A 27,184-nucleotide genomic window follows, 5' to 3' on the forward strand; every position below is an offset into this window, starting at 1 on the left:
CTATATGACAAAGAAATTCACCCAATTTACACATGTAAACTTGATGTGACAATGAAGCTGAGTTTATGCCTGGAATGTAGCAATGTGACCACACAAATAGCCTATTTTAAAAGCTATAAAGTATTTGAGAGGGAGGGTTTACATTTTAATGTGAAAAATAAAAATATCTCTTTACAGTTTTATATAAAACTTTACAAACAAAACACATTTGCATAAACATAATGCACAAACTTGCACATCAAACTTCCTGAGGGAATTAAATCTAGCATGTAGTTATTTTGGTAAATAAAGGCAAAATGATTGATGGCTTGTCTGCTCAATGAGGCAATATAGCTCTTATCCATGTCACCTGCCAATTTTGTGACTGAGCATTTACAATAAACCAGCAGGATTATGTTGAGCATGTAATCATAAACTTCAAATTTTCATTCGAAAGAATGTTCAGTATTTGAATGAAGACCAAAGTAGACAACAATTCATGGCACACTCATTTCTGTCTTCGCCAAAATAGCTGATCTACAAGCTGACAACGCATTCCGATCTATATTCCGATCTATAGGCTGACAACGCATAAATGCGTTGTCAGCTTGTAGATCAGCTATTTTCGGCTAATGTTCCCCCCAGAATAGAGATGCTGGGGTTCAAGTGGTTAAACAGAAACGTGCCATAGCATATTTAACACCTGTAACATAATATCACTCGTGTCTCCCATCCACCATGTCACACTTATGTAACACCGTTTGCTTTAAACGACATGGTAAAGTGGTTATAATTCTGACTCTTACATTAGCTTTTTGCTTAAATTGTATTATTTTCCTACCCTTGTATTGTTGCATTTCTTTTATTCCATAAGACATCATTACATTCTAATAATCGTAACTGCTTGAGTAGGTGATGAGAAAATGTTAAGCAACAGCAATTCTCCCCATACTTGTATTAAGTATCTAGCATTAAAACAAATGTATAGGAATACCATAGTTGTATGTTTTACCAACAATCTCAGCCAATGCACTTTTTTAAAGTTTGCCATTTTCCAGGATCTTGAAAAAAGAACAATTCAACAATAAGAGAGAGGACAAAAGAAAACATCCCTTTCAACCATTTGCCAGTGGAGGTCTATATTATTATATGCATATGCTCATCTTAATGCTCATCTCTTAATATGTCTGCAAACAGAAGCTATCTGGTTGATACAGCTGGTAACAGCAGCAGGGACACTCCGAGTGGTTTCTCCTCTCCATGCTGCCAAAGCTTCCAGGGCTTCCTTGGGGTTGCTAGGAGAAAGGTCATAGACGCAATAGACAGCCGCTAACTGGACTTCCCATGGTACACCTTGATGGAGGGAGGAATAAAACAGAGTTAGCCACATCCAAAAGTTACTCAATCAATCTCCCAATGCCAATACTCAGCCAGACATTATGCGTTATGCATTGTGAGCTTGTAGATCGGTTACTTTAGGTGACGAGATTTGGTGTAGAAGGGCAATAAATCAAATGAGCAAATCAAGTGTAGAGCCCTCAGGTCCACAGTCAGCTAAGTTATTAGGGTTTAAAGTGGTTAAATACATTCACTCACATATAAAGAGGATATTTTTCTCCCACTTACACAGACCGGGAGGGAGAAGTGATATAATCATCAGTCTGATTAATGGCAGACAGTAATTTCAGTTTCAAGCCATGTTATGGATAAAATGCATCTGCAGATGAAAAATGGGGCCACCTAGGGTTGTCACGATTATGAAATTTAAGTTGCTTATTAATTGTCATCCAAATAATTGCGATTAACGATTTAATTGTTTTTGGAACATATGATTAACAAGAATTACTGTTTGCCTTTTAGGCTTCATAATAAAACAATAGCTGATCTACAAGCTTACGTTTTTACATGGAAACAATTGTGACAATTATGCAAAGATAATTGTGATTATCCGATTAGATGATTATGTAATAATTGTGACAGACCTAGGGCCATCTCCACTTTGTCTAATTAAAATGCTTCAAAATGTACATTACATACCTTCTGCTTTTGCATGCGTAACAAAAGTGTTGATGACAGAGGCGACAGTTTTCACAGTGGAAACACATTTCTCCTTGATTCCCCGGTGGCCAAGACGTCCTGATACAAAAGGAAAACCAGAAAAAGAAAGATCAAAAATGATAAAATAATCAAATGCATTTCTACAATACACAAAAGTCAGTTTAAATAAAACAACTGACCTATGAGTCTGAGGACAGTGGCAACAGTCACATCAGAGACCAGCTTCTGATGCTCTTTGCTGTGCATCACCCAAGTGTGCATCAGTGGCCACAACTCTTTGCTGTAAAACAGATCAGAACAGTTTAATGTATTTATTATTTTTTTTAACAGAAAGGAAGAACAAAAGCAAGGGAGTGTAAGAAAGAAAATGAATGCTTGCATCCAGAAAGACATGTAAACGTAACATGTAAGAAAACTAAAACATGAAAAAGAAGTCTGACTGGGAGAGGTCTGCTCAATGTTATTTACAAAACAAGAAATAACATCACCAAGTTCCCTAAGTCAAATTTAATTTATGTTTTGTCGCGCACCAGTGTCAAGCACCGAAAATGGCCTCCAACTTCACAACTCGTTGTAGTGCACACATTGAGCTTGTGGATCAGAAAATGTTGCATAAGGTTGAAGGAAAACCATTCTCACGTTAATATATTCTCAAAGGTCCACTTCCATGGTGTGTGTGTACAGAGAAGATCCAGTGTGAAGACGTTCTCCCAGGCCTCTGTCCCCAGGTCATCCCCACACCGACTGTGTTTTTTGAATGGCAGATTGCCCCGAGACCGCACGTCAGACATTGTTCTGGAAATCAACTGGTCAATGTCACCAGGTGGGCTCTTGAAGAGATACAGCAAAAACGTTATCGTTATTAATGTAGTGTACAAACTACAAATGCAATGAAGGTCAGGAGTAGACTTAGTACACAGTTGCCATCGCTAGGGATGGAATTGCTCAGGGGAAGTGTGGCTCTTAAAAAATTATAAAATGTATTAAACCTGGGATTCAAAATGTGATAAAGCAACTGAAGAGGTGAAGAAATAAAAAAGAGAGAACTTTTATAGAAAAGGGACCACGAAATCAATTATCAATAGATAAACACCACACACAAAAATAAATCTCAAATGCAATCTCTCCTTGGAAGAGGAGGCTTTACCTTCTCCCAGCCAAGGTAAGCTGAAAGGCAGTCAAGGACCAGACCTTGTGCTCTCTGTTTGGTGACAGCATGTATAGCCTCACACATTCTGCTCTTGTGTGACAGTACACTGGGCCATGTGGTTACTATAAACAGAATAAGCTTAGCAGCATCCGGAAAATCTGTAGCAGTAAAGACAAGAATGCAAAAAGCAAGCGTTACTGTAGTCACACAGGCAATCTCTTACTGTTCACCATGCATGGAAAAATTGTATACCGTAATAGTAATACAATCATACAAATCAGTATTCCAGCTCCAATTTTGCAGATTTGTTTGATCAAAGATCATGATTTATTATGATTTGGTGTTGATATTTGAAGGTGGTAAATCTAAAACAGAATCCAGTCATAGAATATCAGCATGTGCAAGCAAACATTTGCATTTCTGTCAAATACCTTATGAAAAGACAACAATTGCGTACGTCTTTTTTTTTAATGCACCAATTCAGAACATGGCCAATTCAGATTTAGAACTGTAGAATTCCACTTGGAAAATACAGGAAAAAGTACGTATAGAATAGGTTAGAACATCAAAAATATCCTGTTTACCTTCTCTTATGATGCTGTATGCCAGAATATGAGCCTTCTCCAAGTCTCTCCTCTGTCGACAGATTGCTGTATGAACCCTACACAGCGCCTGCATGTAGTCCCCACTGAGTGTCCCTCTCTCGGTTTTCAGCTTGGTCAAGATGGATGAAATCATATCGTCGGCTAACTAGTAGGACAAAAGTTACAAATTCATATTGGGTGTAATTTCTTACTTCTTTTATAGTTTACTGCACACCGCACAGCAGAAATAAACTGATTGCACACTGTAGAATCCTGTTAATTGAACTGTATAAAATGTATCCAAATGGAAGCATAACTCTCAGAGTTGCAAATGGGTGAATTAACACTGAGGAATTGACTGTGCATTGTTCTTCTTCATGCATGTTCAAATGATGGAGTAAGAACTGAAGATACAGCAACACTGATTTGGTATTGTTCTAAACTAAATGGATATGGAGGCCATGTCCCATTAAAATCTAGTTAGCAGTGTTACTGTAAATAGTTTTATGAATAAAATGTAATTTTGTCCAATCTGTATGGTAGGTAGAGTATGTTAATACAATATAAATTATACAATTGGGGCGGTTGTATTTTGTTTCCTGCTCTTCTATTGAGACATTTAGACCATGTCAAAGGTCCTGTCTCACCTTGACACAGGATCTGACACGAATTTTGACCTGATGGTCAAGAGATTAAATTTATCCCCTTAGCAAGCAGGCAGGCTTGATTAGCTCAATGGTAATGAATTCTAACCTGACTCCGCCAGATGGGGCAGCAGAGAGTACACTGGGTTCAACCCAGTGTACTCTCTGCTGCCCCATCTGGCGGAGTCAGGTTAAATGAATTCAGCACTTGCACTGGAAATCGGGTTCAATTCTGGGGTAGAAAGTTACATAGTGCAGCTTTAAGGCCCAACATTCGATAATAAAAGCACTAACTTACCCAACTCATTTTGCAGAACTCAGAGATGACCTCTTTCTCCTCATCTGTCAGAACAGGCTTCTTGGGCAGTTGCCCCACATTCAAATGACTCTCGATTGCAGGCAGCAGATCAAAACAAGAAGCTCTAATTTTCTCAAGAGAATTGACTATCCGCACCTTACTGCCTTCCACAGATTGGCAGGCCATCTCATCGGGTCCCTGAGGTATGGACTCCAGAGGTAAAGCGCTTTCATTAGAGCTACCTGGGGCAGAGGGGTACAGCAACCTTCGAGTAAGACCAACAGAGCAGCCATCTAGCCGTCGACATTTGGAATCTTTGGGAGAAGGCAGATCCACTGCAGGTCTCTTCTCTCCTCTCACCTCCGTCTTGGTGAAGGCTGTTGTAGAAGAGTTGATGAAACCAGATGATTGACTGACTGTCCCTGTGGTCATTGTCCCACTGTCTGAAGAACAGATTTTGAGAACGACATTTCCACGGAGGATGCTTAGCGTACGGGCCCGAGCGGATAGTTCTGGATACATGGTATCAAGCATCCTCATGGAATTTTCCTGTGATGGGCTGGAAGATGAAGGAGAGGAGTTATTCAATGCGGATGAAGGCAGGCGACCAGGAACCGGTACAGCATGTTTTGGAGTGGCAGAACCAAACTGAAGTGGAGACATATGAAGTTCAGTTGAACGCAGTGGACTGGTGAGGCAACTGTTGGGTGCCACATTGAAATGAGGCACAGTGGTGTGAATCAGGGTGGGAGAAGGCGGTGTCTCCATGGGTGAGGGAAATAAGAGTTTTCCAATAGCCTGCTTTGGATTGATTGGCTTAAATGTCTTTGGGGGTGTTGCGCTTAGAGGGGTTAGTAGAGGAGGAAGTGGAGGGCCCATTTCGGAGCGGACTTGGCCTATGAACTGTGGTTGTGCCATGGTGGACATTTCTGCAGTTAGTCCAAGCACAGATGGAATTGAATCTGTATTTCCATTTGTGGTAGTGTGACCCTGAGTTTTCTTGTCAGATATGGAATTTACACCCTTGGTTCGAGATGTAACATCAACATTTGCCATTTCAATTTGACGTTTCAGTTTCTGTACTTCCAACGTGGGGAGCAGACAGTTTGGACTTAGCTTCCTACACAAAGTATGTATGCTTTTCTCCTGGGTTGAACGTAGTGTTACAGAAGTACCAGACTGTCGCTCTGATGTCATTTTAGAGTCTATGGCATCACTTTCATCAAGTGATGCTCTTTCATCACTAATATGGATTACTTCAGAGGGTGTGACATTATAAATACTTTCTACTACATCCACTTTTGATTCTCTCTCTTGAGTAGCCTCTTTTAACGATCCTTCAGTTTCTCCTCGAGTGTGAATGACTACTAGCGATTCTGAGGAACTCTTATCCACAGAGACTGCTCTTTCAGGCTCTACGGTGTTAGATGGACTATTACCGTCTAAGGTTAATGAGGATATCTCAACAAGGAGTACTATGTCTGATGAGGAAGATGATGTCGATGATAGAGCTTCAGAACACTCTGAAGTCTGCATATGCTTTGGATTAATATTCGCGTCTCTGTTATCAGTACTGTGTATTTCGGTTTCTTTTACAGTCCTGTGATTCTGCTCATGTTGCTCAAAATGTTTGTGATCACTTGCACTGGAAATGCATTCCTCCTTCTGTTTCACTCCCTCTGGCGATTCAGTCAGTGTAGGTGCAGAGGATTCTGAATGATTGCTTGACACAGGTGTTGCCAAGTTTGGTTCAGGTGTGAGTGGTGAAGGTACAGTCGTATCCGTTGGTGACATAGAGGGTGGTGCATGGTGGTGGCTTGACTCCATCATTATGTCTTCTTCTGTTTTCACTGGAGAGCCCATAGTCTGATCTACAGTTACATCAGAGGATTCAGGTGCTGCAATAAGCAATGCATCCTCTTGTTGAAGAGACTCATCTATAGGATTAGTGGGGCACTCCTTCTCTCCACTCCCTGCCTGCAGCTGGTCAGCGTCTCTGTCCTGAAAGAAATTGCAAGGAATTAGAAATTAATTTATGATACTCTAAATCTGTCTTTTAATTGGTCAAGAAAGTACTGTGAATTAACACTTTGACTTCTATTCACGACTTGCCCGAGTTAATTAATTGTAGAACACTTTCCCGATTCGCAAGTTTCATTGTTTAATCCACGTTTTTAATCAGTTTGAAGGGCAATCCACCAGACAGAATGGGATATGAGATGTGTTTTGAATCAGCAAGTTGCAACCAATAAGCATAATTCACCATTTGTCAGCGTTCTGATTGGTCCCTGACTGACTAACCAGCAGGCTCTTTCTGCCTTGTTCCGCCCTGGTTCCGCCTTGTTTATGTTGAATTTGCTAAAACATCATTTTTGGAAAAAACTAAAAACAAACATGATATGCCCAGTCACCATGCTGCACCTGTGATGTTCCTTTTTACTGACAACAAATTTAAAATAAGAATTGAATGTACAGAATATCAATACGAAGCAACTGAAAAACACCTTATTTCAATAGTAGTAGATCGAGAGAAAGGATTTTTGTACAACCACAAAACGGCAACCATGCCATCATATGATGATACCATCATAACCTGATAACCAGCAACCGATGAATTAACAAAAACTGAAATCTGTACTGTGTTTGTGTATTTTGCTTTCTTTTAAAGTCCTGCCATTCTGCTCATGTGGCCCAAAATGTGTGGGATGAATTGCACTGGAAATGCATTCTACCTTCTGCTTCACTCCCTCTGGAGATTCTGCAGTCTGCGTCAGAGGTGCAGAGGATTCAGGATGACTTGATGCAGGTGTTGCCATGTTTGGTTCAGGTGTGAGTACAGTCATATCTGTTGGTGACATAGAGGGTGGTGTGTGGTGGCCTGACTCCATCGTTACGAGATCTTCTTCCGTTTTCTCCGGAGAGCCCATAGTCTGATCTAAAGTTAGACCAGAGGATTCAGGTGCTGCAATGAGCAAAGCATCCTCTTGTTGAAGACTAGACTCATCTATAGATTTAGTGGGGCACTCCTTCTGTCCACTCCCTACCTCCAGCTGGTCAACATCTCTGTCCTGAAAGAAAAGCATTACCAATTAGAAATGTAATTATTTATGATACATTACATTTTTTACTGGCTTCTGAATTGGTCTTTCAATTGGTCTAACAAGTACTGTGGATAATATAATCAGCAAGTTGCACCCACTATCATTATAAGGTGAAAGCATTATAACAAGCTGTTGAAATTAAATTAAATTAAATGAATACACATCAATTCAAATAGATGTAATGAATTGTTACCATGCCAGGGATCGGTGATATGCACTGAGGCAAAGGCTTAAACCAGTCCAATATCGTCTGGACGGATGAACCACTACGAGGCTTCTCAACATCACTCTTATGGAAGTGAATATTCGACCTGCTGTCTGTGTAAATCGAGCTGTCTTCTGTTAAGTGATCCTTAGATTGACCATTGCCTTTCTTTGCTCTGTGCTTCTTTCCACCTGTATGTTGCGGAGAAGATTGGCTCTGAATTGTTTGTAGCATAGGTGGATTGTTCTTCAAAGGTGCATAAATAGTTTTAGTCTCTAGGGGGTGATGGTGGGGTGCATGGAGTTTTCCGGGAGCAGGCTGGGGTCTCTCACATGTAGCCAGCTGACCGGGGCTATTTACTGAAGAAGAGGTGCATGTAAGCTGGCAAGTGGCTTCTGAAAAAACAGCACAGAGCAATTCTGAATTACAAACACAAAGCGATTGGTTGGGATGACATTTCCCCTTGTGTATTAAGGTTGTGGTGGGAATCAATGACTTCATGTTCACTGTATTAAGTTGTTTACAAGGATTAGTGCTATAGAGGCAATGCCACTGCTATTATACCAGTCAAATATTAATAACAATGCCTTACCAGGGAAGTGCAGTGTGTTTGCCATCTTTGATTTCTGAGGATCCACACATTGCCATAGATTCTCTAGTAGCCTCCAGAACTTTTCTGTGAAGCACACAGAAATTATGCCTCAATAACACAACCTGCTCAACTTTTAAAATACTGTGTGTGAGATACTGTATAAACAATCTGAGGCTAAATACTATACCTTTATCTACTTTATGTTCTTCAGGTGGATTTGCTTGAGTAGATACGCTCTTACATTCTGTCCAAAAACAAATAATCAGTGTTTGCATACATCTTAACACAGAAGAGACTACTGTCACAACACTCTGGGCGACAAGCACATTGTCGCGTAAAAAACGCCTAGGCGTCTCTTCCGGGTTTTTAAACAGCTGGTGGATGGAAATGACGCTCACCCTCAACTCGTAGTCGGCAAAAGAATGGAAACACTTTCCCGACGCTACAAGTTGAAGCCACGCGTGAGCGTTATTTCCATCCACCAGCTGTTTAAAAACCAGGAAGAGACGCCTGCTCTCTTTTCTTGCCGCGCAGTATGTGATTTCATGTGGCTGTTTTTGAGTTCTTGAGTCTTTAATCTGTTTTTGATCCAACAGCAATGAAATGTGATCAATGTTATTTATAAATACTACCCAATATTCTTACCTTTAATTCGTTCTCGCTCTAATCGCCTCAGTCTGACCTGGAACAAAGAATAAAGTGTTCAAAACAAGCAATCTTAGAAGCATAATTGATGTGATATTAAAAGGCGAGTTAATTCTCTTGACAGGCAAGTCAAATAAAAGGCAAAAAGGTTTCTAAAGTCACATTTACAAGAAAGATTTTGTTCACATATTTTCAACTACAAGAACTAATGTATTTCAAGGATTCTGCGAACAGTTATGAGAACCAATGGGCGGGGGAAGCAGCTCTGTTGCTCCGAAGGTGAGGTGACAACACCGAGACGAGAAGGGGGACTGCCCAGAACTCCGACATTCCATTACTCTGTCTTGACTACGTGGCTTCGTGTGCACTTAAGGTTAGTAATGTGCGTGTTGGACCAACACGCCGTCGGAATAATGAGCCGTCTGACTAATGACACGACACCGACGAGAAGCCCCAACAACACAATACAGCCATTTTAAAAGTACAAACGTGCGAAAATGAGAGAAAATCCTTTCCACCGTAAACTATTTGACAAGAGTTTCAAGTAACCTGAAATCACACCAATATATCCACATCGGAGAAAAGCATTTCCCCTGTAAACAGTGTAGCAACTAGCACCCAGTCCAGATAGCTAGTAGTCTGAAGAGACAGCAGCATCTCCACACTGGAGAAAACCCTTCAAAGGTAAACACCAGCATCTCCACACTGGAGAAAACCCTTCAAAGGTAAACAGAGACACCAGCATCCCCACACTGGAGAAAACCCTTCAAACGTAAACAGTCACTGACAAGTTTCAATGAGTTAGCTAAACTTAAGAGACACCAGCGTATCAATACTCTGAAAACATAACATTGTCTGAAACACTAACAGAACAAAATTAAAGTAGCTTGTAGATCTGCTATTTTTGAAAAATCTTGAAAATGTGGCGCAAATCTTTGAACATATATTATTATTATATTATTGTTTTTAACTCAAATCTTTGCTTCTGGGGGGGTCCCTGGAACAACATATTTTCAGATGGGGGTCCGCGGCCAAATACAGAAAATTCTGGGGGTCCTTGACATGAAAAAGGTTGAGCACCACTGACATAGAAACATTTCTTTTTTAGAATCGGCCTCAGTCCTAAATGAGTTAACAAGGCTTGTTGAGAATAATAGCTTGAATTTATAGGTTTTAGAAACCTCTTACCACATAGATAAATATAGCAAATGAACTCCAACATTTCATTTGCAAGTCTTGCATCCCCACTGGTCATAAAAATGAATAACCAGAGGGGGATATCAAAAGTAAAGACATGGACCCCCTCCATCGCCCTCAGAAAATGGAACCCTGCATATACATAGATACATAAATTCACAGCTTGACCACCATTTCATACTGTTTCATTGCTGTACCTGAAAGTCTTGCAACTCTCTCTGTAGCAGAATCTTGTCTCTCGTCAGTTGGGAAATTTGATCACTTTTACGGTGATTTGATTCTGAACACAAAGAAATTAAGGAGACGTAAAATGGGTGCTGCCATATACACTCAATGAAGTTCTACTGACATAATGTACAAATTCACATTTTGTATTTCTGCATTTCATTGTATTTTTTTCATTTCAGCAATCCATCTTGAAATGTTTTAACACACAGTTTATCAATGCCTAGTCCGAGGCCCACTTGGAGACCAAATTGACCCTTAACCCATTCTGGGCGGGAACCCCTTTTGGTGTTTTAACTAACCATTATGTTATACTTTAGCTATTGAAAAATAGCAGATCTACAAGCTCATAGCGCGCCACCGAGTGGCGCGCTACGAGCTTGTAGATCTGCTATTTTTGAAAAATCGTGAAAATGTGGCACAAATCTTTGAATATAATATTCTTTCAGAAGACTTTTTATTTATTTCGACGTCAGGTCTAAATGGGTTAACTCAAGTGTAGAAGAAATGGAACAATTGTATTATCGTTGGGAGCCCAATCTGCACTGAAAAATTGTGTTCATTTAACTCTGAGAATGTACAAATGGAACCAAATGGATGTTCCATTTATACACTCAGAGTAACAGATCCGTAAGGGTCCAATTGGACCCCTTGGTGGTCCCCCAATCCGACGTTGAGAAACCGTGTTTTAACACTCACCTTCAAAGAGTCTTAGTTGATTTTCGAGATCACCTTTTCTGTTGAGGTAGATAACAATGAAAAAATTGTATTACAAAATTCGTTGGCTTATCCTCCAAAAAATACAAGATAAATGGACAAAATTCCTGCACTTTAAATTACAGATTCAAATTAAAAAATGTGTAATGACACAAATACGGATTAGAAATTGTACTGATACATACAACACCACTATGATGATTTAGTATGAAATGCTTACATTGTAGCTGTCTTGGCATGTTCCTCTCTCAGTTTTTCAACTTGATCTGCAAATGCCTCAGATGTCTTCAAAGATGACTGAAGTAAAAATATTATAGAAATTATGCATCGAAGTACAGGACTTCCCACCCAGCATCCCATCCAATATACGTACGGTAAGCCATAAATCAAGCCCAGGGCTCTACACTAAGACTCAGAGGACATGCCACTTTCCATGTAGAAGGTGAGAGTTGAATGAATCTACTTACCACATAGACCATTTTAACTTGAATACTGTAATTTGACTTCTGCAAACTGATAATCAGACCTGTTTAGCATATTGTATGTGTTCATATACTATTGATTTCTCTTATGCAGATCTGCTTCTGTACTTTATTTTAATGTTGTGATGCTTTTGTAATACACATAGCATATAATCAGCCTGGTGAATTGTTTCTTCTGCATGCATAGGTTGATCCAGACCTTGACAAGATGTAGGTCTGGCTATATGACGATAATGTTCACTGTCACCATTTTGAAAGTGGAAATGAAAGTGCTAAGTGACTGACTGTGCACAAAGCATACTAGCCATTTAAGCAATTATCCTTCTTGTTGTCATAACTGTAATAATGATAGGTGTAAGAACAACTCAAATTACATTAGTCTACAAACAAACTGCCCCGCCGATAGGATGGTTCTGTACACAGTGGGGAACTCATGTTTTTGTATTGTCTCGGTGTAATGTTTTTCTGTACTGTGTGGTAATTTTGTTGTTGGTGTTGAACAGACCTGTGAAGATTAATATCCTTCGGGACAATAAAGATTATTATTATTCTGATTATTATTATTGTGTTTCTCTCCAGGTGCACGCTCCGATGGGTATAGCAGAAACCAAATGCAGCCTTGAAGGCAGTGTGTTGAAATGGATCCGTTTATATTCTGCTGCAATTAGGCTATAAAACTATCCATCTTTGACATGATTTGCGATGCTGGTGTGCTGGTTTTTTCACTGTTGTACTAGTTATATAACTCTACCCATTGCATCAGCATTGAGCAAGTCAGTTTCTTCCTGATGACTGATTGGGGAGAACAATTGGTACAATCCTGTTTCTGTGGCGAAAGTGTCAAAATCCTAAACTTTGGCAAAGTTTAGAGGGGAAGTCTGACAATAAGATTTCACCCGACACTCTGTTCATTGCTTACCTGTGTTTTCAGTAACTCATTTTCAAGTGAGGCCTTCTCCCTCTTCATCTGAGCATTCTCAAGGTTCTGCTTTTCTGTCATCTCTATGGATTCAATAGGCAATTTGTATGCATACAAACACAGTTATAAATACATACATTATATACAGTTATGGACGGTTTGTGACATTTTATGCATACAAATATTATGTATAAATAATGACATTTTAATTTTCACAAATAAATTAATTATTTATAAATACCTGCTACATCTATTAGCTGCTTCTCAAGTTTTGTCCTCCTTAAACACAAGAAACGTAACAGTCAAGATTCTGCAATGGAAATGATTATTGTATATTGTTGTAATAAATGATATCGTCACTTACAGTGCCATTGTTTTGTTGTTCTCTTCCTTCAGTTTCCCCACCTCTTCAGACATCTTTTCATATGCCTTTAGAGAACTCTATGAATAGAAAACATTGTAAAATACTTTTATGTCCAGGGCAACAGGAAACACAAGCTGAAAATAATTGCTGAAAGTACACATCTTCAAGTATTACTGTACGTACTTTATTTTCTTCCAGTTCTTTTTGCAAAGTGCAATAATCTTCATTTTGTTTCTCAAGAGAAACCAATTTAGCCTGTAGCTCTTCTAGTTGTTTCTGGAGTCTGGTGGTTTCACTGCGTAAGACACATGAATCATTTGTTACTTATGCTGCCGCAAGGACAACGGCTACACAGTGTCAAAGCTACAGGCAATAGACGACAAAACAGCTTCTTTCTCCGAAAAATCGAACTGAGAAGAACCAGAACGAACCAGGGCAAAGGAAAACGCTCGCCCCCATTTTCTCTGTGGACCGCTCGCCCCCCCCAGCGGCTCCTGTATTCTTGTATTTGTTTTACTGAATTAAAAGTTAGGAATACGTAGGCGTAGTTTTACTGAGGTTATGTTTAGGAATACGGTTAGGGTTAGGCATACGGTAGCCTGAGCTAACGTTAGACCTTTCTGGCCTAGATGGGAGGGCCGCGCTCAGATTTACGCACCCCCACCATTGGTTCACCGATCTGTCCGTCAGCCCCGGTCTCTCCTCCCCCCAGTGCAGCACTGTTATTGTGTCGACCAGAAGCAGAAACCACTGGTTGCTGGAGTATACCGTTCTAACAGACTGTCAAACTTATTTCCATAGAGTCGGCACACATTGTTTTTTTTCTTAGACGGTGTGGTGGGTTCTTTAGCCATTCTCCTCATTTTCCTCGCATAGCCTCGTTTGAAGTTCAACTGGTAATGTGTTATTTTGACGGGTGCACACCGCTCAGAGCCCTGACGTCACATCATTTGAAGCGACGCCTACACGGAAGGGTTGACTCCCACGTTTAGGCCAGTGCAGCCCATGCGTAAATCCAGGCTTTCATTTTTCGCGCAGACGAAATTAAAGCCTGGGTATCGAGGCTAGGCATACGGTAATACCTGGGGGCGAGCCCTGGTCCAATGCTTATAGTGAGTCTCGCCCTGACGGGAATGCCTTTGCTCACACGGGTAAATTCCACTGCTGTGCGAGCGGTCCAACTTTTTACAGAAAATAAACAAAACTACTCCGCTAATCACCAAAACAATGCCTGTTTTGTGTTGGTGAAAGTCAATTCTCCAGGCTGGGAAGCGTCTCAGGTCCCCAGCTTCTCGCTAAAATGCACTTTGTGCCATTTTAATAAAGTAATGTACCGGACAGAGTAACTTCTTCTACTACGGCATTTCCAGGTTGTGCCTGCGCCTTTTGGATTCATTTTATTTCATGACGAAAATAGTGCATTTTAGGGAGAAGCTGGGGACCTGAGACATTAGCGGAGTAGTTTTGTTTATTTTCGGTAAAGATTTGGACGGCTTGTGGAATTTACCTGTGTGAGGAAAGGCATTCCCGTCAGGGCGTTGAGAGATTAGCTATAAGCACTGGATCAGGGATAGGGGCGACCATACCGAGGTCACCGGATTTCACACAGGGCGAGCGTGCTTTTGGGAGTGCGTTCTTGTATTGTTTACACCTACAATAAAGACACATTCAAAGACCTGCGGCTGTGTGCTCCAGTGCCTTGTCGGCCTTGGTGAAGTTATTATGCAACAATTGATCACAAGACAATGTTACTTTTAAACTAGATAAAGTGCCCCTCGGGGCACAGGCGCTATAATAGGCCAATGTGAAAAGGGTGCCATTTCTTCTTACCCCTTGGATGGCAATTGGATGATTTGAGGCATTTTGTTCCAAAAAGGTGTTTTTGCAAAAACCACCTGTTGATGGCCCTATAGGCCCTATGAAAAGGGTGGGATATATTCCTCAGCCTAGTAGGAAAGTCTGTGAAAGATTTCACGTAAATTGCACCCTGCGTTCATGATTTGAGGAACACATGACTATAGAGATAGTGTGTAACGATTTGTGGGATTTTTGGACAGAAATATCAAAAAATATTTTTCAAAAGTCGGCCTCCTGGTGGCGCTATAACAGGCCGTTCTGGAAGATTTGGGGCAGAGGTTTATCGTTGGCATCCAGGGAGTGAGTGTGCAAAATTTGGCATCGACCGGGTTAACGGTGTCGGAGATTAGCTGTACACAGACGGACGGACAAACACACGGACGGACACACACACGGACGGAGTGCAAAACATACTTTCTCCCCATGCCTTCGGCCTGGTGGAGACAATAACAACCCTATATACTTGCATTTGATTCACTAATAGCACACAATTATGGGCGCAATTGTGATTTATCCCTAGATTATGGTACGATAGTTGTAATGAATAATATCGTCTCTTACAGTGCCATTGTTTTGCTGTTCTCTTCCTCCCGTTTCTCTGCCTCTTCGGACATCTTTTCATATGCCTTAAGAGAACTCTATGAAAACATAAAAATAGTTTTATGTTGAAGGGCAAGAGGGAAAAATGTTATAAATAATTGAATTGCTGACACCACATATTTTTTCATTAGGAAGTATTACATACTTTATTTTCATCCAGCTCTTTTTGCAAAGCGCAGTAATCTTCATTTTGTTTCTCAAGAGAAACCAGTTTAGTTTGGAGCTCTTCTAGTTGTTTCTGGAGTCTGATGGTTTCACTGCATAAGACACATCAAACATGGGTTACTTGTTTGCACCTAAAAATAAAGAAACCTTCAAAGACCTGTGTGTGAGCACACACACACAGGTCTTATCATCATTGGTTAAGTTATTATGTACCAATTGATCATGAGACTTGGTTGATTGATTGATTGAATACTTGAAAAACACAGGAATACAGTTCCATACAAGGTCTGCTATTAAGAGGATTTAAACCCAAGAAAGTCTGTGGCTTGTTTCCATTGGGGTCCAATTCACTGAAACATTTAATGACATACACAAACACATCATATAAAGGGTTAGAAATCATAAATAAATATGTACAGTAAAGACATAGGATCACAATGGAAACAACGCCCCGGGACTTTTTGTTATCCTTTTAGCATCACTGTATAATCGTCACTGTACTATTTGCAAACTGTTAATAAAGTATAATGTTCTGCTTTACTTTTAGAAGGCGTAGTTGTTAAACATGAGCTACTTACTCTGAGCCAGTGATGTTTTGTTTCAGTGTCAGAAAAGATGCCACATACTCCTTTAGACTCTAAGAACACACAGTAAAGAACGGTTAGATCACTGATCAGTCAGGTTAGCTAAGCTAACACAAATCAAAACAAACACAGTAAACGCGTTACCAATTCAGTGAATATGAAGTTTATTTCGAAATTAGGTATGGTTTTTTTTTAACTACTCGAGACATGTTCCACATGGGACATTGTTGATAAAATAATTGTACAAGTAATTAATAAAAGGGACGTCAACTACAGTAAACGGGAAGAAACAGTGAGTTCACCTCATGTAACACGGAGCAGTTTTGACAAACTGTTCCAACTGTAGCGTCCGCAGCGATGAGCGCGGCTTTAGAATGATTCTCCCCTGGCATCATGTTAGGAACTCCACATTAATTAAATATTAAATGATTATGTTATGATGGGGGGAAAATGAGAAAACAGAAAATAGTCCGAATGATGCGAATTCCACATAGATCACCACAACAACAACGTCACGTTTTCGTGTCTCCCACGTTGAGTTAGGACCCACTGCAGGACCCCAACGTAGGACGTTCTGAAAATGCCTGTTAGCACGACAATTCTTTCAAATTCCAACATTTTTATTTGTTCATCTTGGTGTTGTGAGACACGATCTTATATACATTTTTTTTAAATTACACATATTTTTTACATGTTTAAAATATGTTTTTAATTAAATTGATATCATACTTAGGAGTAGCCCCCTCTCGGAACCCCGGGTGAGCTCTTTTGAACCCACTTCAAAAGATCTCACCCGGGGGTTCCAAGAGGGGCTAATGACGCGTCATGAGTCATGACAGTCATGTTTCAGGGCTAATTTAGGAGTGATGTGGAAGCTGTTTAAGTCAAATATGACTGAGTCTATTTATTATATTGGGGGGTGGAGAAAGTTATAATTTCAGTAATCAACCGTCTATCTACATCTAACACATGTAATCGCATGTAATAACACATGTAAACTGCGATAGATTGATAAAAAACAAAGCTTTGTCTCACAGCGCGATAGCACTCCCTGGTAGTCTAGTGGTTAGGATTCGGCGCTCTCACCGCCGCGGCCCGGGTTCGATTCCCGGTCAGGGAACACTGTTTTGTACAGTCAAGGAGAGGTGTTTACAGTTTGTTATACTCATACTACACCATTTTTAGTGACTAGTACCTATTCATCATTCAACATTTTCCCGAATTTATAATTAATGACCGTACATTACCTAATACCTACATATATATTATAAATAAAACAATCGTTGTGTGGTTAGCATTCTTTCGCAACAATCGTTGTGTGGTTAGCATTCTTTCGGCATTATTGTTTGGTTTTTTTCTCAACAAAAAACGAATGTCACACACTTTGTACCTGTAACATATAGGCCAGTCAATCTAAAGCTAAAAAGGGCCTGACCCAAAATAAATTGCAATAGTAATCGTTCAAGGTTTTTTATGATCCTTTAGGCCCTAAAGTTTAGGGTCATCCAAATATTGGGCTCATTGGGCTAAAAACGGCCCTAGCCACTTGCCCAAATGTGCCCAAATGTGCTGACGGCAGCTGACCTCATCACATTTGGGCACATTTGGGCAAGTGGCTATGGCCGTTTTTAGCCCAAGGAGTGTTTTTAAAAACTAATGCTTGGAATGGATTCAGAATAATGAAAAACCCCTAGTTTGACACATTACATGCTTCTTAAAGCATTATTAAAGTCAGATTTGTCTTTTGCCTTATAGGTTTTTAATGGTACTCCAACTTTCAACCCCTGAATTTACCATGGTCCAACATTTATATAATACTACATTTTTAATGTTATTTGGATGACCCTAATTAAGGATCATAAGAAACCTTGAACGATTAATATTGCAATTTATTTTGGGTCAAATAAATCTTAGATTGACTGGCCTATTATGTGACAATCATTTCTTGATTCTTGATTGTTTGGCCATAACCTCGTCAATAGAGGGCACTGTTGGACAGACACCATGCACATACTAGTTGAGGTTCAAGTGTTACAATGCATGCCCATGTGGGTTAAAAAGATAAAATGAATTCCTTGTTTTACAAAATGCACTTGATTAGCATGACAGCACTTGTCGCTGTTCCATCATTCTGGTATTTTAGAGGAAGTGTTACCCAACCTAAACTGGAATAGCAATACATCCTGATGACCAGATAAAATGCATTCTAACTTCAGATTAGGCCCTTCTGAGTGTAGCCTCCAGGCCTTAGCTCCAGGCTAAATGGCTGTTGGTGTTATCCCAAGAGATACAGCCAGAGATAACATTGTTGTCTTTGTGCATTCTGTCTCTCTGTCCTAAGGTGTCAGACAGTCTGTCTGATATCCTTTGCATATACCTAACACTGGTTTTGTAACGCTTTTCAAGATTACGTTTCAATCATTTCCACATGCATATGACATATTTGTTTGTTCCATACCTTTGTGTCCCTTAAATTTGTTCCTATTATAGCTACATTTTAGTTTAGGGTTAACAGCACAGTGTAAGCTCTTCTTTCTTCACTTCTAATAACGTTTTTTGACAAAGAGGCTGATAGTGCATTCCAGAGATGTTGGGGGTAGGGAGTTGGTGTATCTGACTCAGTGAAAAACACACAAGCGAACACACACAGCTCGGCACATTAATCCCCAAACTGTGTGTCTGCAGAGTCCAGACAAACGCAGCGTGCGCGTGCCCACTGGGGACTGCATGCATGTTACAGATAATTAAACAGATTTGTGTGTGTGTGTGTGTGTGTGTGTGTGTGTGTGTGTGTGTGTGTGTGTGTGTGTGTGTGTGTGTGTGTGTGTGTGTCCGAAGTCCCATTCCCACTGCAGAACTTTTCCTGGGAACAAATACTTAGCCTACACACCCTGACCAAGCCTTACATTCACATAGAGCCCACGGCTGACCAGCAATAAATCAACTACATTGAGGTAGGTGACTAGGGAGGAAAACCCCTGCCTTTCTCATTGCCCAGCTCTTCTTCACTCTTATGCACTCCTTTTTCCTCAGAGAATAAGTCCATGACAGCACAGAATAGGTACACCATGCGCACATTTTTTTAGTGGTGCTAGCCACTCCTATGCGGAGCTGTGTATGTATGTGTACTTATGTGTATGTTGCTGCAACACCTAAAGTGGCCAGTAGAGCGCGCGCGCACACACACACACACACACACACACACACACACACACACACACACACACACACACACACACACACACACAGAGGCCAGGGAGGAGTACAGTACAGTGTACAGTACAGTACAGTACAGTACAGTACAGTACAGTACCACTCACTTCAGACGTATTTTACCTAATTTGGCCCTGGAATACACTGACTCTTCTCTCACAACTTGAATTCTCTCTGTGGCTTTGTACCCTGCGATCCCTCTCCCACAACCATGGGTTGTGTCCTAAGGATTAAGGCAATGATGATGCTATGGGCATCTGTCTCTCCTTCTTCACTTGTTGACAAATGACTAAAGGGAGAGCCCAGACACATTATGTCATAGGCGTTGAAATGGTTAACACCATGCTGGCATGATTGCTAGCCAGGGTGAAAACCTATGTAGTGTACTGCTGCGTGCACTCCACTGCAGTGTGAAGAATTTAATTTTGTCAAATTTGATAGAACTAACCATATTTGCACAGCAGCCATTTTGCTCTTACATCATACATCAGGTGGACTCATAGATCAGATATTTTCATAAGCCAGGCCCATTTCACGGGGGACCACAGCCAGAAGCTATGGCTACATTTGGGAACCCCTGAATTAGGACACAGGACTCTTTCAATACACCGTTTCTTGGTAGCCTGGGTTCCAGCCTTTATCGCTGCGTTCCGTGAATCTGTTTTGCCACTATGCTAGACTGCTGCTCAGACAAAACAGATTCACAGAATGCAGCGATTCAGGCTGGAGAACCCAAGCTAGATTCTTGGTGTGTTGGTCAGTAACTGATCACCTTCATATTTATTGAGTCATAGATCACATGTACAGTACACATTCATTCATGCTGCTCTCTTGGTCAGATCTCTCTCAATGAGAATATTACCTGGTTAAATAAAGGATGATATGATCACTAGATATTACATTTGTTTGTCTTCTTTGACAAGGCCCTGCAATTTCCAATTGTGCTGCAAACCTCTAGAAGACCAAATCACAACTCAAGCGTCATCATAATTGCTGCAGAGTCTGAACATAGATTTGTTTATTATTATGTCTGTTACATTTCAATATTCACATTAATATATCTTTAGTCAACATCTCTCAGTGCTTTTAGCACTAACCTGTACATAACCAATATTCATTAGTGCCATACCAATGCATGCAACCGATGATGGCCTTGTGGGGTTTCAAAAGATTTGGAAGACAAATGTAACAGAAAAAACATGCTCATAGATTTGATTGTTCATGATGCTTATCTACTCGCATTCCTAATAATGGCTAATCCTCACTGACAGGCGGGAGTCTGTGTTGGGGTTTTGACATGTTAGAACAGGTCTGCACAAATGGCATAAAATAGATGGTTACAACTTACAATTCTAAAAGAACAAAAGGTGCAGCTTGTCAGTATGGAATCCCGGGAAACATACAAAATACACAAAAGGTGAGAGGTTTACAATAATAACATGACACATTATGCTGCTCAGCAATACAGTTTTACATCAACACTGTATTATAAAGCCAATAAATAAATCAACAAACTAAAAGGTTTAGGATTTGCATTCTGCATTGATTTCACAATTCAAGATAATGTTGTAGCACCATTGACTGTAAGAGTACGGAAAATCCCAGTGCACACAGCTGTCCTTGACCCTTCTTGTAAGAGTTCTCTTACTTATATGTCTGATGAGGTTCAAAAAGTTGTTTGCTTTTTTGTTTACATGACATCAGTAACATTCAGCCACTGTCCAAATGTAAAAGAAGCCCACTTTGATCCATCCCAGCTTGTCCTAATCAAGTCTTCAATCGAAATGCATTGTCTATTGTGCTTCTTTCGTCCTCCAATATACTGTAGGTTCCAGATTTCCAATGTACCCCCTTTGTCAGGTCTGTAAACTTAGTAATGAATTGCACTGTAGATAAGGGCTTAAGATCATCACTTCATATCTTGCCAAGTAGCTCTGCTTGAGACGCAGTGAATACTGTAGTTATCCCTCTTGGCCAGCAAGGATTTCCCTTTGCCTTACTTACTTGGAGACGTTCTCTTCTGTATGCATCTTGGATAAAAAAGAAGTTGTATTTCACACATGACTCTTTTTCACCTTTTAATCAAGATAGCTGTTTTCCTGGTTCCTTCCCATTACTCCCTCATTTATTTATGTTGTCCTGCATTCCTGTTAAGACACCTGCAGTCAGGTTTTAGTTCAATATCAGGATGTCCGGCATCGCTTGGAGAAGAAAGGGCACTTCAACGCTCTTTCAGTTCCATTGAAATGTATTTTGTCTTTCAGTGCTTGCCAAATGCTCAATGAAAAAAAACGTCTTTACAAGCATGGACATCAAACATAGTCTTTCGTCTACCTAACCGTCAGCACTGAAGACAGAGTATGTCCCAATTATAGATTTGAATGTGAACAGGATTTGCAGCACTGCTTGCCGTAGAACTTGTGGTTGCAGACTCCATGTTGGGGGACCAGGTAACACCAGTTAAAGTAATCCTTGCATACCAAGTCTGTTGAAACAAAAAGTAAAAACATTTGAAGAGCTTATTTCACCTACATCAACAATGAAAGGGACATGTGTTATTTCAAAGCAAGCACTTACAAATGTACTGTATTACACTGTTTACTGTACTTTCTGTATTACATTTTCCATGACGTTAAAGCTGTGGTAAACACAACTGTTGGAATCATAGTTTTAAATTGTAGTCTAGTATGTATGAATTAGTGCACATTGTATGAAGTACCTTTCTTCTCTGGTTGCGGGCAGAAGTTGGTGTTGCAGGCCTGGGACATGGCAGGTTTCTGGTGAAGGGTGCACCCAGAGGAGGGTTTCCCCTGGGCCAAACACTGGACGGTCCTGGCCTGCACCCCTCCTCCACATGTCACCGTGCACTGCGGAAAGCAAAGGCTTTAATGAGGGACATGGTACTGTAACAGACAGCCACTACAATTCTTTTTTCAACTACTTATTAAAGAATGACGGACAGCTGTGCACTTTATGTGTCCGAACTGAACCCTTGAGTTTTAAATGAGCCATTACTGCTGCACATTGAGCATGAGATAGAGGAAGAAAGCTAGGAGGTTATTGTCGTTATTGTCATTCCTACGTGACGAGAGATGGATGGATTTTGATCACAAGCACTTGTCAAGCAGTGTACATGCATTGCAAACCCGCCTACTAATAATGCTCTCTCTAAATAGTATAAAGGAGATGCCTGTGCTGTCACTACGCCAGATTTAAGACCAGCTTCGGGCTGATCAAAGTGCAATCTCACCGTGCCTAAGATAGCAATGCACCAGACCACACCTTATTTTAACCCATTAAGACTTGAGGTCGATTATACAAATGACTTCTAAATCAGTAGTTCTCAAACCTTCAAGATTTTTCAAAAATGTTCAATAAATAGCAGATGTACAAGCTTGCATCGCGGCACAAAGTGACACAATGTACATCTTCTATTTTTGAATAGCCAACGCAAAAATCTAAACAGACATAGATGCTTTCCCGGTTTTAAAATTTAAAATTTTCATTATGCAGCATGTGACGTGTCAAACTAGGGGTTTTCCATGATTCTGAATCCATTCCAAGCATTAGTTTTGCACAAAAAACACTCTTTGGGCTAAAAACGGCCATAGCCACCCAAATATGCTGACCTCATCACATTTGTGATGACGGCTGGCATTGAAAGAGTGAATTCCGCCCAAGCTGTTTTCTTACGTAATAATATGATGATGATAATCCATTGATCACTGGAAAATTATCGGGAGCGTTTTATCCGCACGGCGGGTCAAACGGTAGATCTCTTCTTCAATCGTGCGAAAATTATTATTATTATAATTATTATTTATTTATTTTTCTTCCATCTGTTGGTGTTGTGGGGAATAACTCCACGGAGTGTGGTGACTATATAGCTTCCTGCTTACGCTGCATGGCGTTTGACCGGTTTGAGACCACCTACCTTTCTTAAAGGCGCAGCGCCATGTATATGTATATTTTTATTTATATTTCTCCACTAACAGGGGTTACGTGAGACTACATAACCCCCTATAAAAGAAATTGCTCAACGCTTAACAGCCGGACAGCAGGTGGATATAGATTAACACCACACCCACACCACGCCCCTGGCTGCTGGACTAATAGTAATTTAAGTGGACTTTATACCTGTGACCAAGGAGATGAATACCAATCTGGCTGAGGCAGAGGTTGAGGCAGAGGTTGAGGCAGAGGTTGGGGAGGACGGTAGTGGTGATAGGTACTCCAGGGGTGGACTGCTGGGGTGGTACGGGAGGGGCAGTCAGCCATGACACAGGGCCTCCGGACCTCCACAGAGGGCTTGGGGACATGGTGGCACTTCTTGGCTGCCAGTTCTCTGTACTTCCCTGCAGTGTCCTTTTTTTGGATGAAAAGGGGGGAAAAGACAACAATTACACTCTGTGTAAGATGTCATTCAAATATTCTTCGGAATAAGACGGTACTCACTATGACTGACAAAGTCAGCATAATATTATTTAACTTATAGACACAGACAGACAGAGACACAGACATTAGCATAATGTTACCTTCTCTGCACATTTGATGAACCGCATCTGGGAGCCATGACCACAGGTTACTGAACACTGCAGGAGAATAAAAGGAGAGGGGAAAAGAGAACGACAGAGATCATTTCATTGTTCGGACAGAGAAATCCTAATCACAATCCACAAATGTTCCCCACTGACGACATCCTGACTCACAGGAACATGCTCCCCTCCACTATTAATTTTGATCCAGCCATTCTAAATAACTGGCTCTACCGCCTGCAATGTTTAAATAATTGTAATAAAAAGAAGTGCTTGTTAAAGAACTAAAGACTTACTTCCTGCCATGTGGAGACAAACCACTGGACTTTACGTTGTTTCTGGCAACGTTTGATGAAACACGAGTCTTGACTGGCAGGTTTCTGCAGGCCCACACAGGAACTGTCCGGCAGTGTGTGTGTTCGGCTGTTGGGGTTTGTGTTCGTGCACAGCACTGTTCTCTTCCTCAGGCCTTTTCCGCACTTACGTGAGCACTGCAAAGCACAAAAAAAGGTTTCAGGTTTTTATTTTATTTTCCCCCAGTTTGGCTTCCATACTGTCTCCCAACAATGAGGTATATGTCCTTCCCTTGATTTAAATGTCTTCCCCGGGACATTACCAGGATATGGCCATTGTGGTTATACGCACACATAACCATACAGCCTAGATCATTATCAAATCCTTGAGTGTTTCACTGCAGCCAATTAATAGCATCCTATGGGATGAATCAACTTGCAGAGCTAAAGGTCTACAAAGCGACACACTCCTCTGAGTCATAGACACCTTGGAAGAATGGAGAGGAAGTGATAAAGTGAGCCGGACATGGTTTATAGCAGCTAGTTAGGGACATTTTGAGTAAGATGACCTCATTCCATTGACATTTGTGTGCCTCCAAGTTGGACAGCCGTGGCCAGAGGCATTATGTTTTCGGGTTGTCCGTCTACAGTACCTCACTAGGTACATCTGTATGTCCATCTCTAACTCATGAGCATCCCTAATTTCATGACATTTGGCACAAACGTTCACTTGGAGTTGGGACGTGCATATGGACAGATGGACGTACTGTACGTATCGATATACGTACGGATGTACGCACAGACGGATGTACAGTATGTACAGATATACAGACGGGCATACAGATGCTCAACCTGGGACAATAATGCCTGCGTCCATGGCAGTCGCCAGTGGAGACGTATAAAAAAGCAGTGAAGCACACATATTGACATATCAGTACCCATAACGCATACATACAAATATTCACCTGTGACCACGGCCCAGTGTTCCAAACCGGTGGGCAGCTGTTTGAGCTGCAGGCCTGCCGTCTGGTCGGGGTGGGCTGGACACACTGGGGGTCAGGCAGGACATCGACATTGGTCTGGCTGGTTCTCTGGACACACTGAACCTGCCGTGTCTGCTCACCTCCTCCACAGCTCCGGCTGCACCCCCCCCACTCCCCCACGGACCAGCTGCAACAACACAACACATGGCTGCTGAGTCAACACAGGACAGCTCCTCCATCACTCATGGGCACGGCTCTATCACAAACATATACAAATACACCACACACATACTGTACATATATCAGAAGTACACATTTAAGAAATGAAAAGTATTAACAACAGCTTGTGACTAAATAATAACTAAATTGGATCCTTTGGAACGTCATACAAGTAACTGTTTTGGACATACAAGGCTTCTTTCTACACATTGGCGATGATATGTATGTTGTAACAAAGACCTTGTTTCTAAACCAGCAGCTTCTCAATCATTTTATTCTTGGTGAGCTTTCACTTTATGAGATGAGGACCAACTGGAATGATAATTCATCTCCCTATTCCCTGAGTGTTTAACTGTCAGCAGAGACAAAATATAGATCCTTAGTAAAATGTTGTGATAAGACAGTGCACATTATTAAATTATGAATCAGGGTCATTGTGGATGAAATAGCTATGGAGCAATGGAAATACTGTAAGAGTATGTCACATCACTGACTAGCTGTCTGGCTTACTCAATAGATCTCTGTACCTGGTCTCATATATAGTATTGTTGGCATGAGATGACAATATAGAATGTTGCTGCAAGGCCTTGCAAAGGGATCAGGGCTTGAGGCATTTGTTGATGGCTGAATCGCTTCAGAGCAAGTTGGAACAGCCCGAACATCATGCTTTCAAACTGTAACCTAAACTGGATCCCCCACTGCAAAACGTTAAAACCCCTCGTCACCTATACTTGGCCTTAATCTTGTCTTTTTCACATCTTACTGCACCAGAGCCTCTCAAAAATATAGATTGGGGGGAACAATAACAATGATTTTAAAGACTTTATTTAGAGTCATGTACTGGGACCGTTCTATCTCCCAGATAGTTTGTTGTGACCCTGAATGCGACCAAGCCAAACCATTGGCAGACATATTGGCTTTGCTTTGCTTTTTCTTCAATATATATTTCAATAGTACTGTCTCAAATTGCTAATAGACATGTTGAAAGCAGCAAAATGGCTTCAATAGATAGATATGTAAAGGTGGTGCTATGAACACATCTTTAGCACAGGATCTGCAAATTTATTTTCAGCTACTGCAGACAGTGTATGTCTTTTCTTTAGAGTGTGAGCAGGAAAGCTATACACATTGAAATCACTCGAATCCCCGAGTGCTCTATTCCCTCGTCCCTTTCAATCTGCCTCACTCATTCTTCACAACCTTTTTGCATCTACCCCAAAAGCCAGCTATCATCCTCACCGAATGTTACCCCCAAAGTACCCTTTAAAACTTGCACACGCCCCAGCCGCTTTAGATCTACACCAAACAACCCAACACTTTTCTGTCAGCACATACAGTTGTATATACACGCAGCCTAAGCACTATGCGTATTGATTCAGTGCATCAGTGGTTTGGAATGCTTTATAAAGAGGACGAGTACAGTATAACGCTGAGGAGCATTATGAGGGCTCTTTGAGTGTAAATAAATATAGGAGGAGAAATTCCATCTGTTCTTGGACTCTTATATCACCAATATAGACATGCACAGCAAGGCCTTTAGTTGAATTTATAGAAAAGGAGGGCAGAGCTGTGGTT

The 27,184-nt window shown here is 40.8% G+C and overlaps 2 protein-coding genes across 2 annotated transcripts in view; both read right to left on the reverse strand.

Moving 5' to 3' along the window:
- Window positions 1-123: 123 nt before the first annotated feature.
- On the reverse strand, window positions 124-16,914 carry ice1 (KIAA0947-like (H. sapiens)). Its single transcript, XM_079504198.1, has 23 exons — window positions 16,669-16,914; window positions 16,361-16,419; window positions 15,763-15,874; window positions 15,579-15,655; window positions 13,344-13,455; window positions 13,161-13,237; window positions 13,038-13,075; window positions 12,797-12,879; window positions 11,616-11,692; window positions 11,378-11,415; window positions 10,651-10,733; window positions 9,257-9,293; window positions 8,799-8,855; window positions 8,612-8,695; window positions 8,008-8,414; window positions 7,446-7,781; window positions 4,714-6,714; window positions 3,772-3,937; window positions 3,185-3,345; window positions 2,677-2,867; window positions 2,217-2,317; window positions 2,017-2,115; window positions 124-1,332 (listed from the first exon to the last, which is right to left on the reverse strand). The coding sequence occupies exons 1-23, from the start codon at window positions 16,759-16,761 to the stop codon at window positions 1,151-1,153; spliced, it is 4,671 nt and encodes a 1,556-aa protein (XP_079360324.1). The 5' UTR covers window positions 16,762-16,914; the 3' UTR covers window positions 124-1,150.
- Window positions 16,915-21,948: 5,034 nt separating this feature from the next.
- adamts16 (ADAM metallopeptidase with thrombospondin type 1 motif, 16) overlaps window positions 21,949-27,184 on the reverse strand; it is a gene marked incomplete at both ends in the record, with an annotated part of 68,962 nt that continues 63,726 nt past the window's right edge. Inside the window, 6 exons of the mRNA XM_079503698.1 lie at window positions 21,949-22,064; window positions 22,299-22,446; window positions 23,717-23,944; window positions 24,115-24,171; window positions 24,411-24,605; window positions 25,373-25,577. Coding sequence (XP_079359824.1) covers window positions 21,949-22,064; window positions 22,299-22,446; window positions 23,717-23,944; window positions 24,115-24,171; window positions 24,411-24,605; window positions 25,373-25,577 — 949 coding nt within the window. The remainder of the gene's footprint in view (window positions 22,065-22,298; window positions 22,447-23,716; window positions 23,945-24,114; window positions 24,172-24,410; window positions 24,606-25,372; window positions 25,578-27,184) is intronic.

Source organism: Electrona antarctica (genome assembly GCF_951216825.1).
Source record: "Electrona antarctica genome assembly, chromosome: 6".
In the NCBI taxonomy this organism is placed as follows: Eukaryota; Metazoa; Chordata; class Actinopteri; order Myctophiformes; family Myctophidae; genus Electrona; species Electrona antarctica.

What these genes read in the sequence shown, in the direction of transcription:
- ice1 (XM_079504198.1), bottom strand. Translation starts at nt 16,761, where the DNA reads ATGATGCCAGGGGAGAATCATTCTAAAGCCGCGCTCATCGCTGCGGAC. An exon ending in GCAGCTAATAGATGTAGCAG is followed by an intron (nt 12,880 to 13,037) that starts GTATTTATAAAT and finishes TTGAATCCATAG; the next exon opens with AGATGACAGAAAAGCAGAAC. An exon ending in TATCACCGATCCCTGGCATG is followed by an intron (nt 7,782 to 8,007) that starts GTAACAATTCAT and finishes CTTTTCTTTCAG; the next exon opens with GACAGAGATGTTGACCAGCT.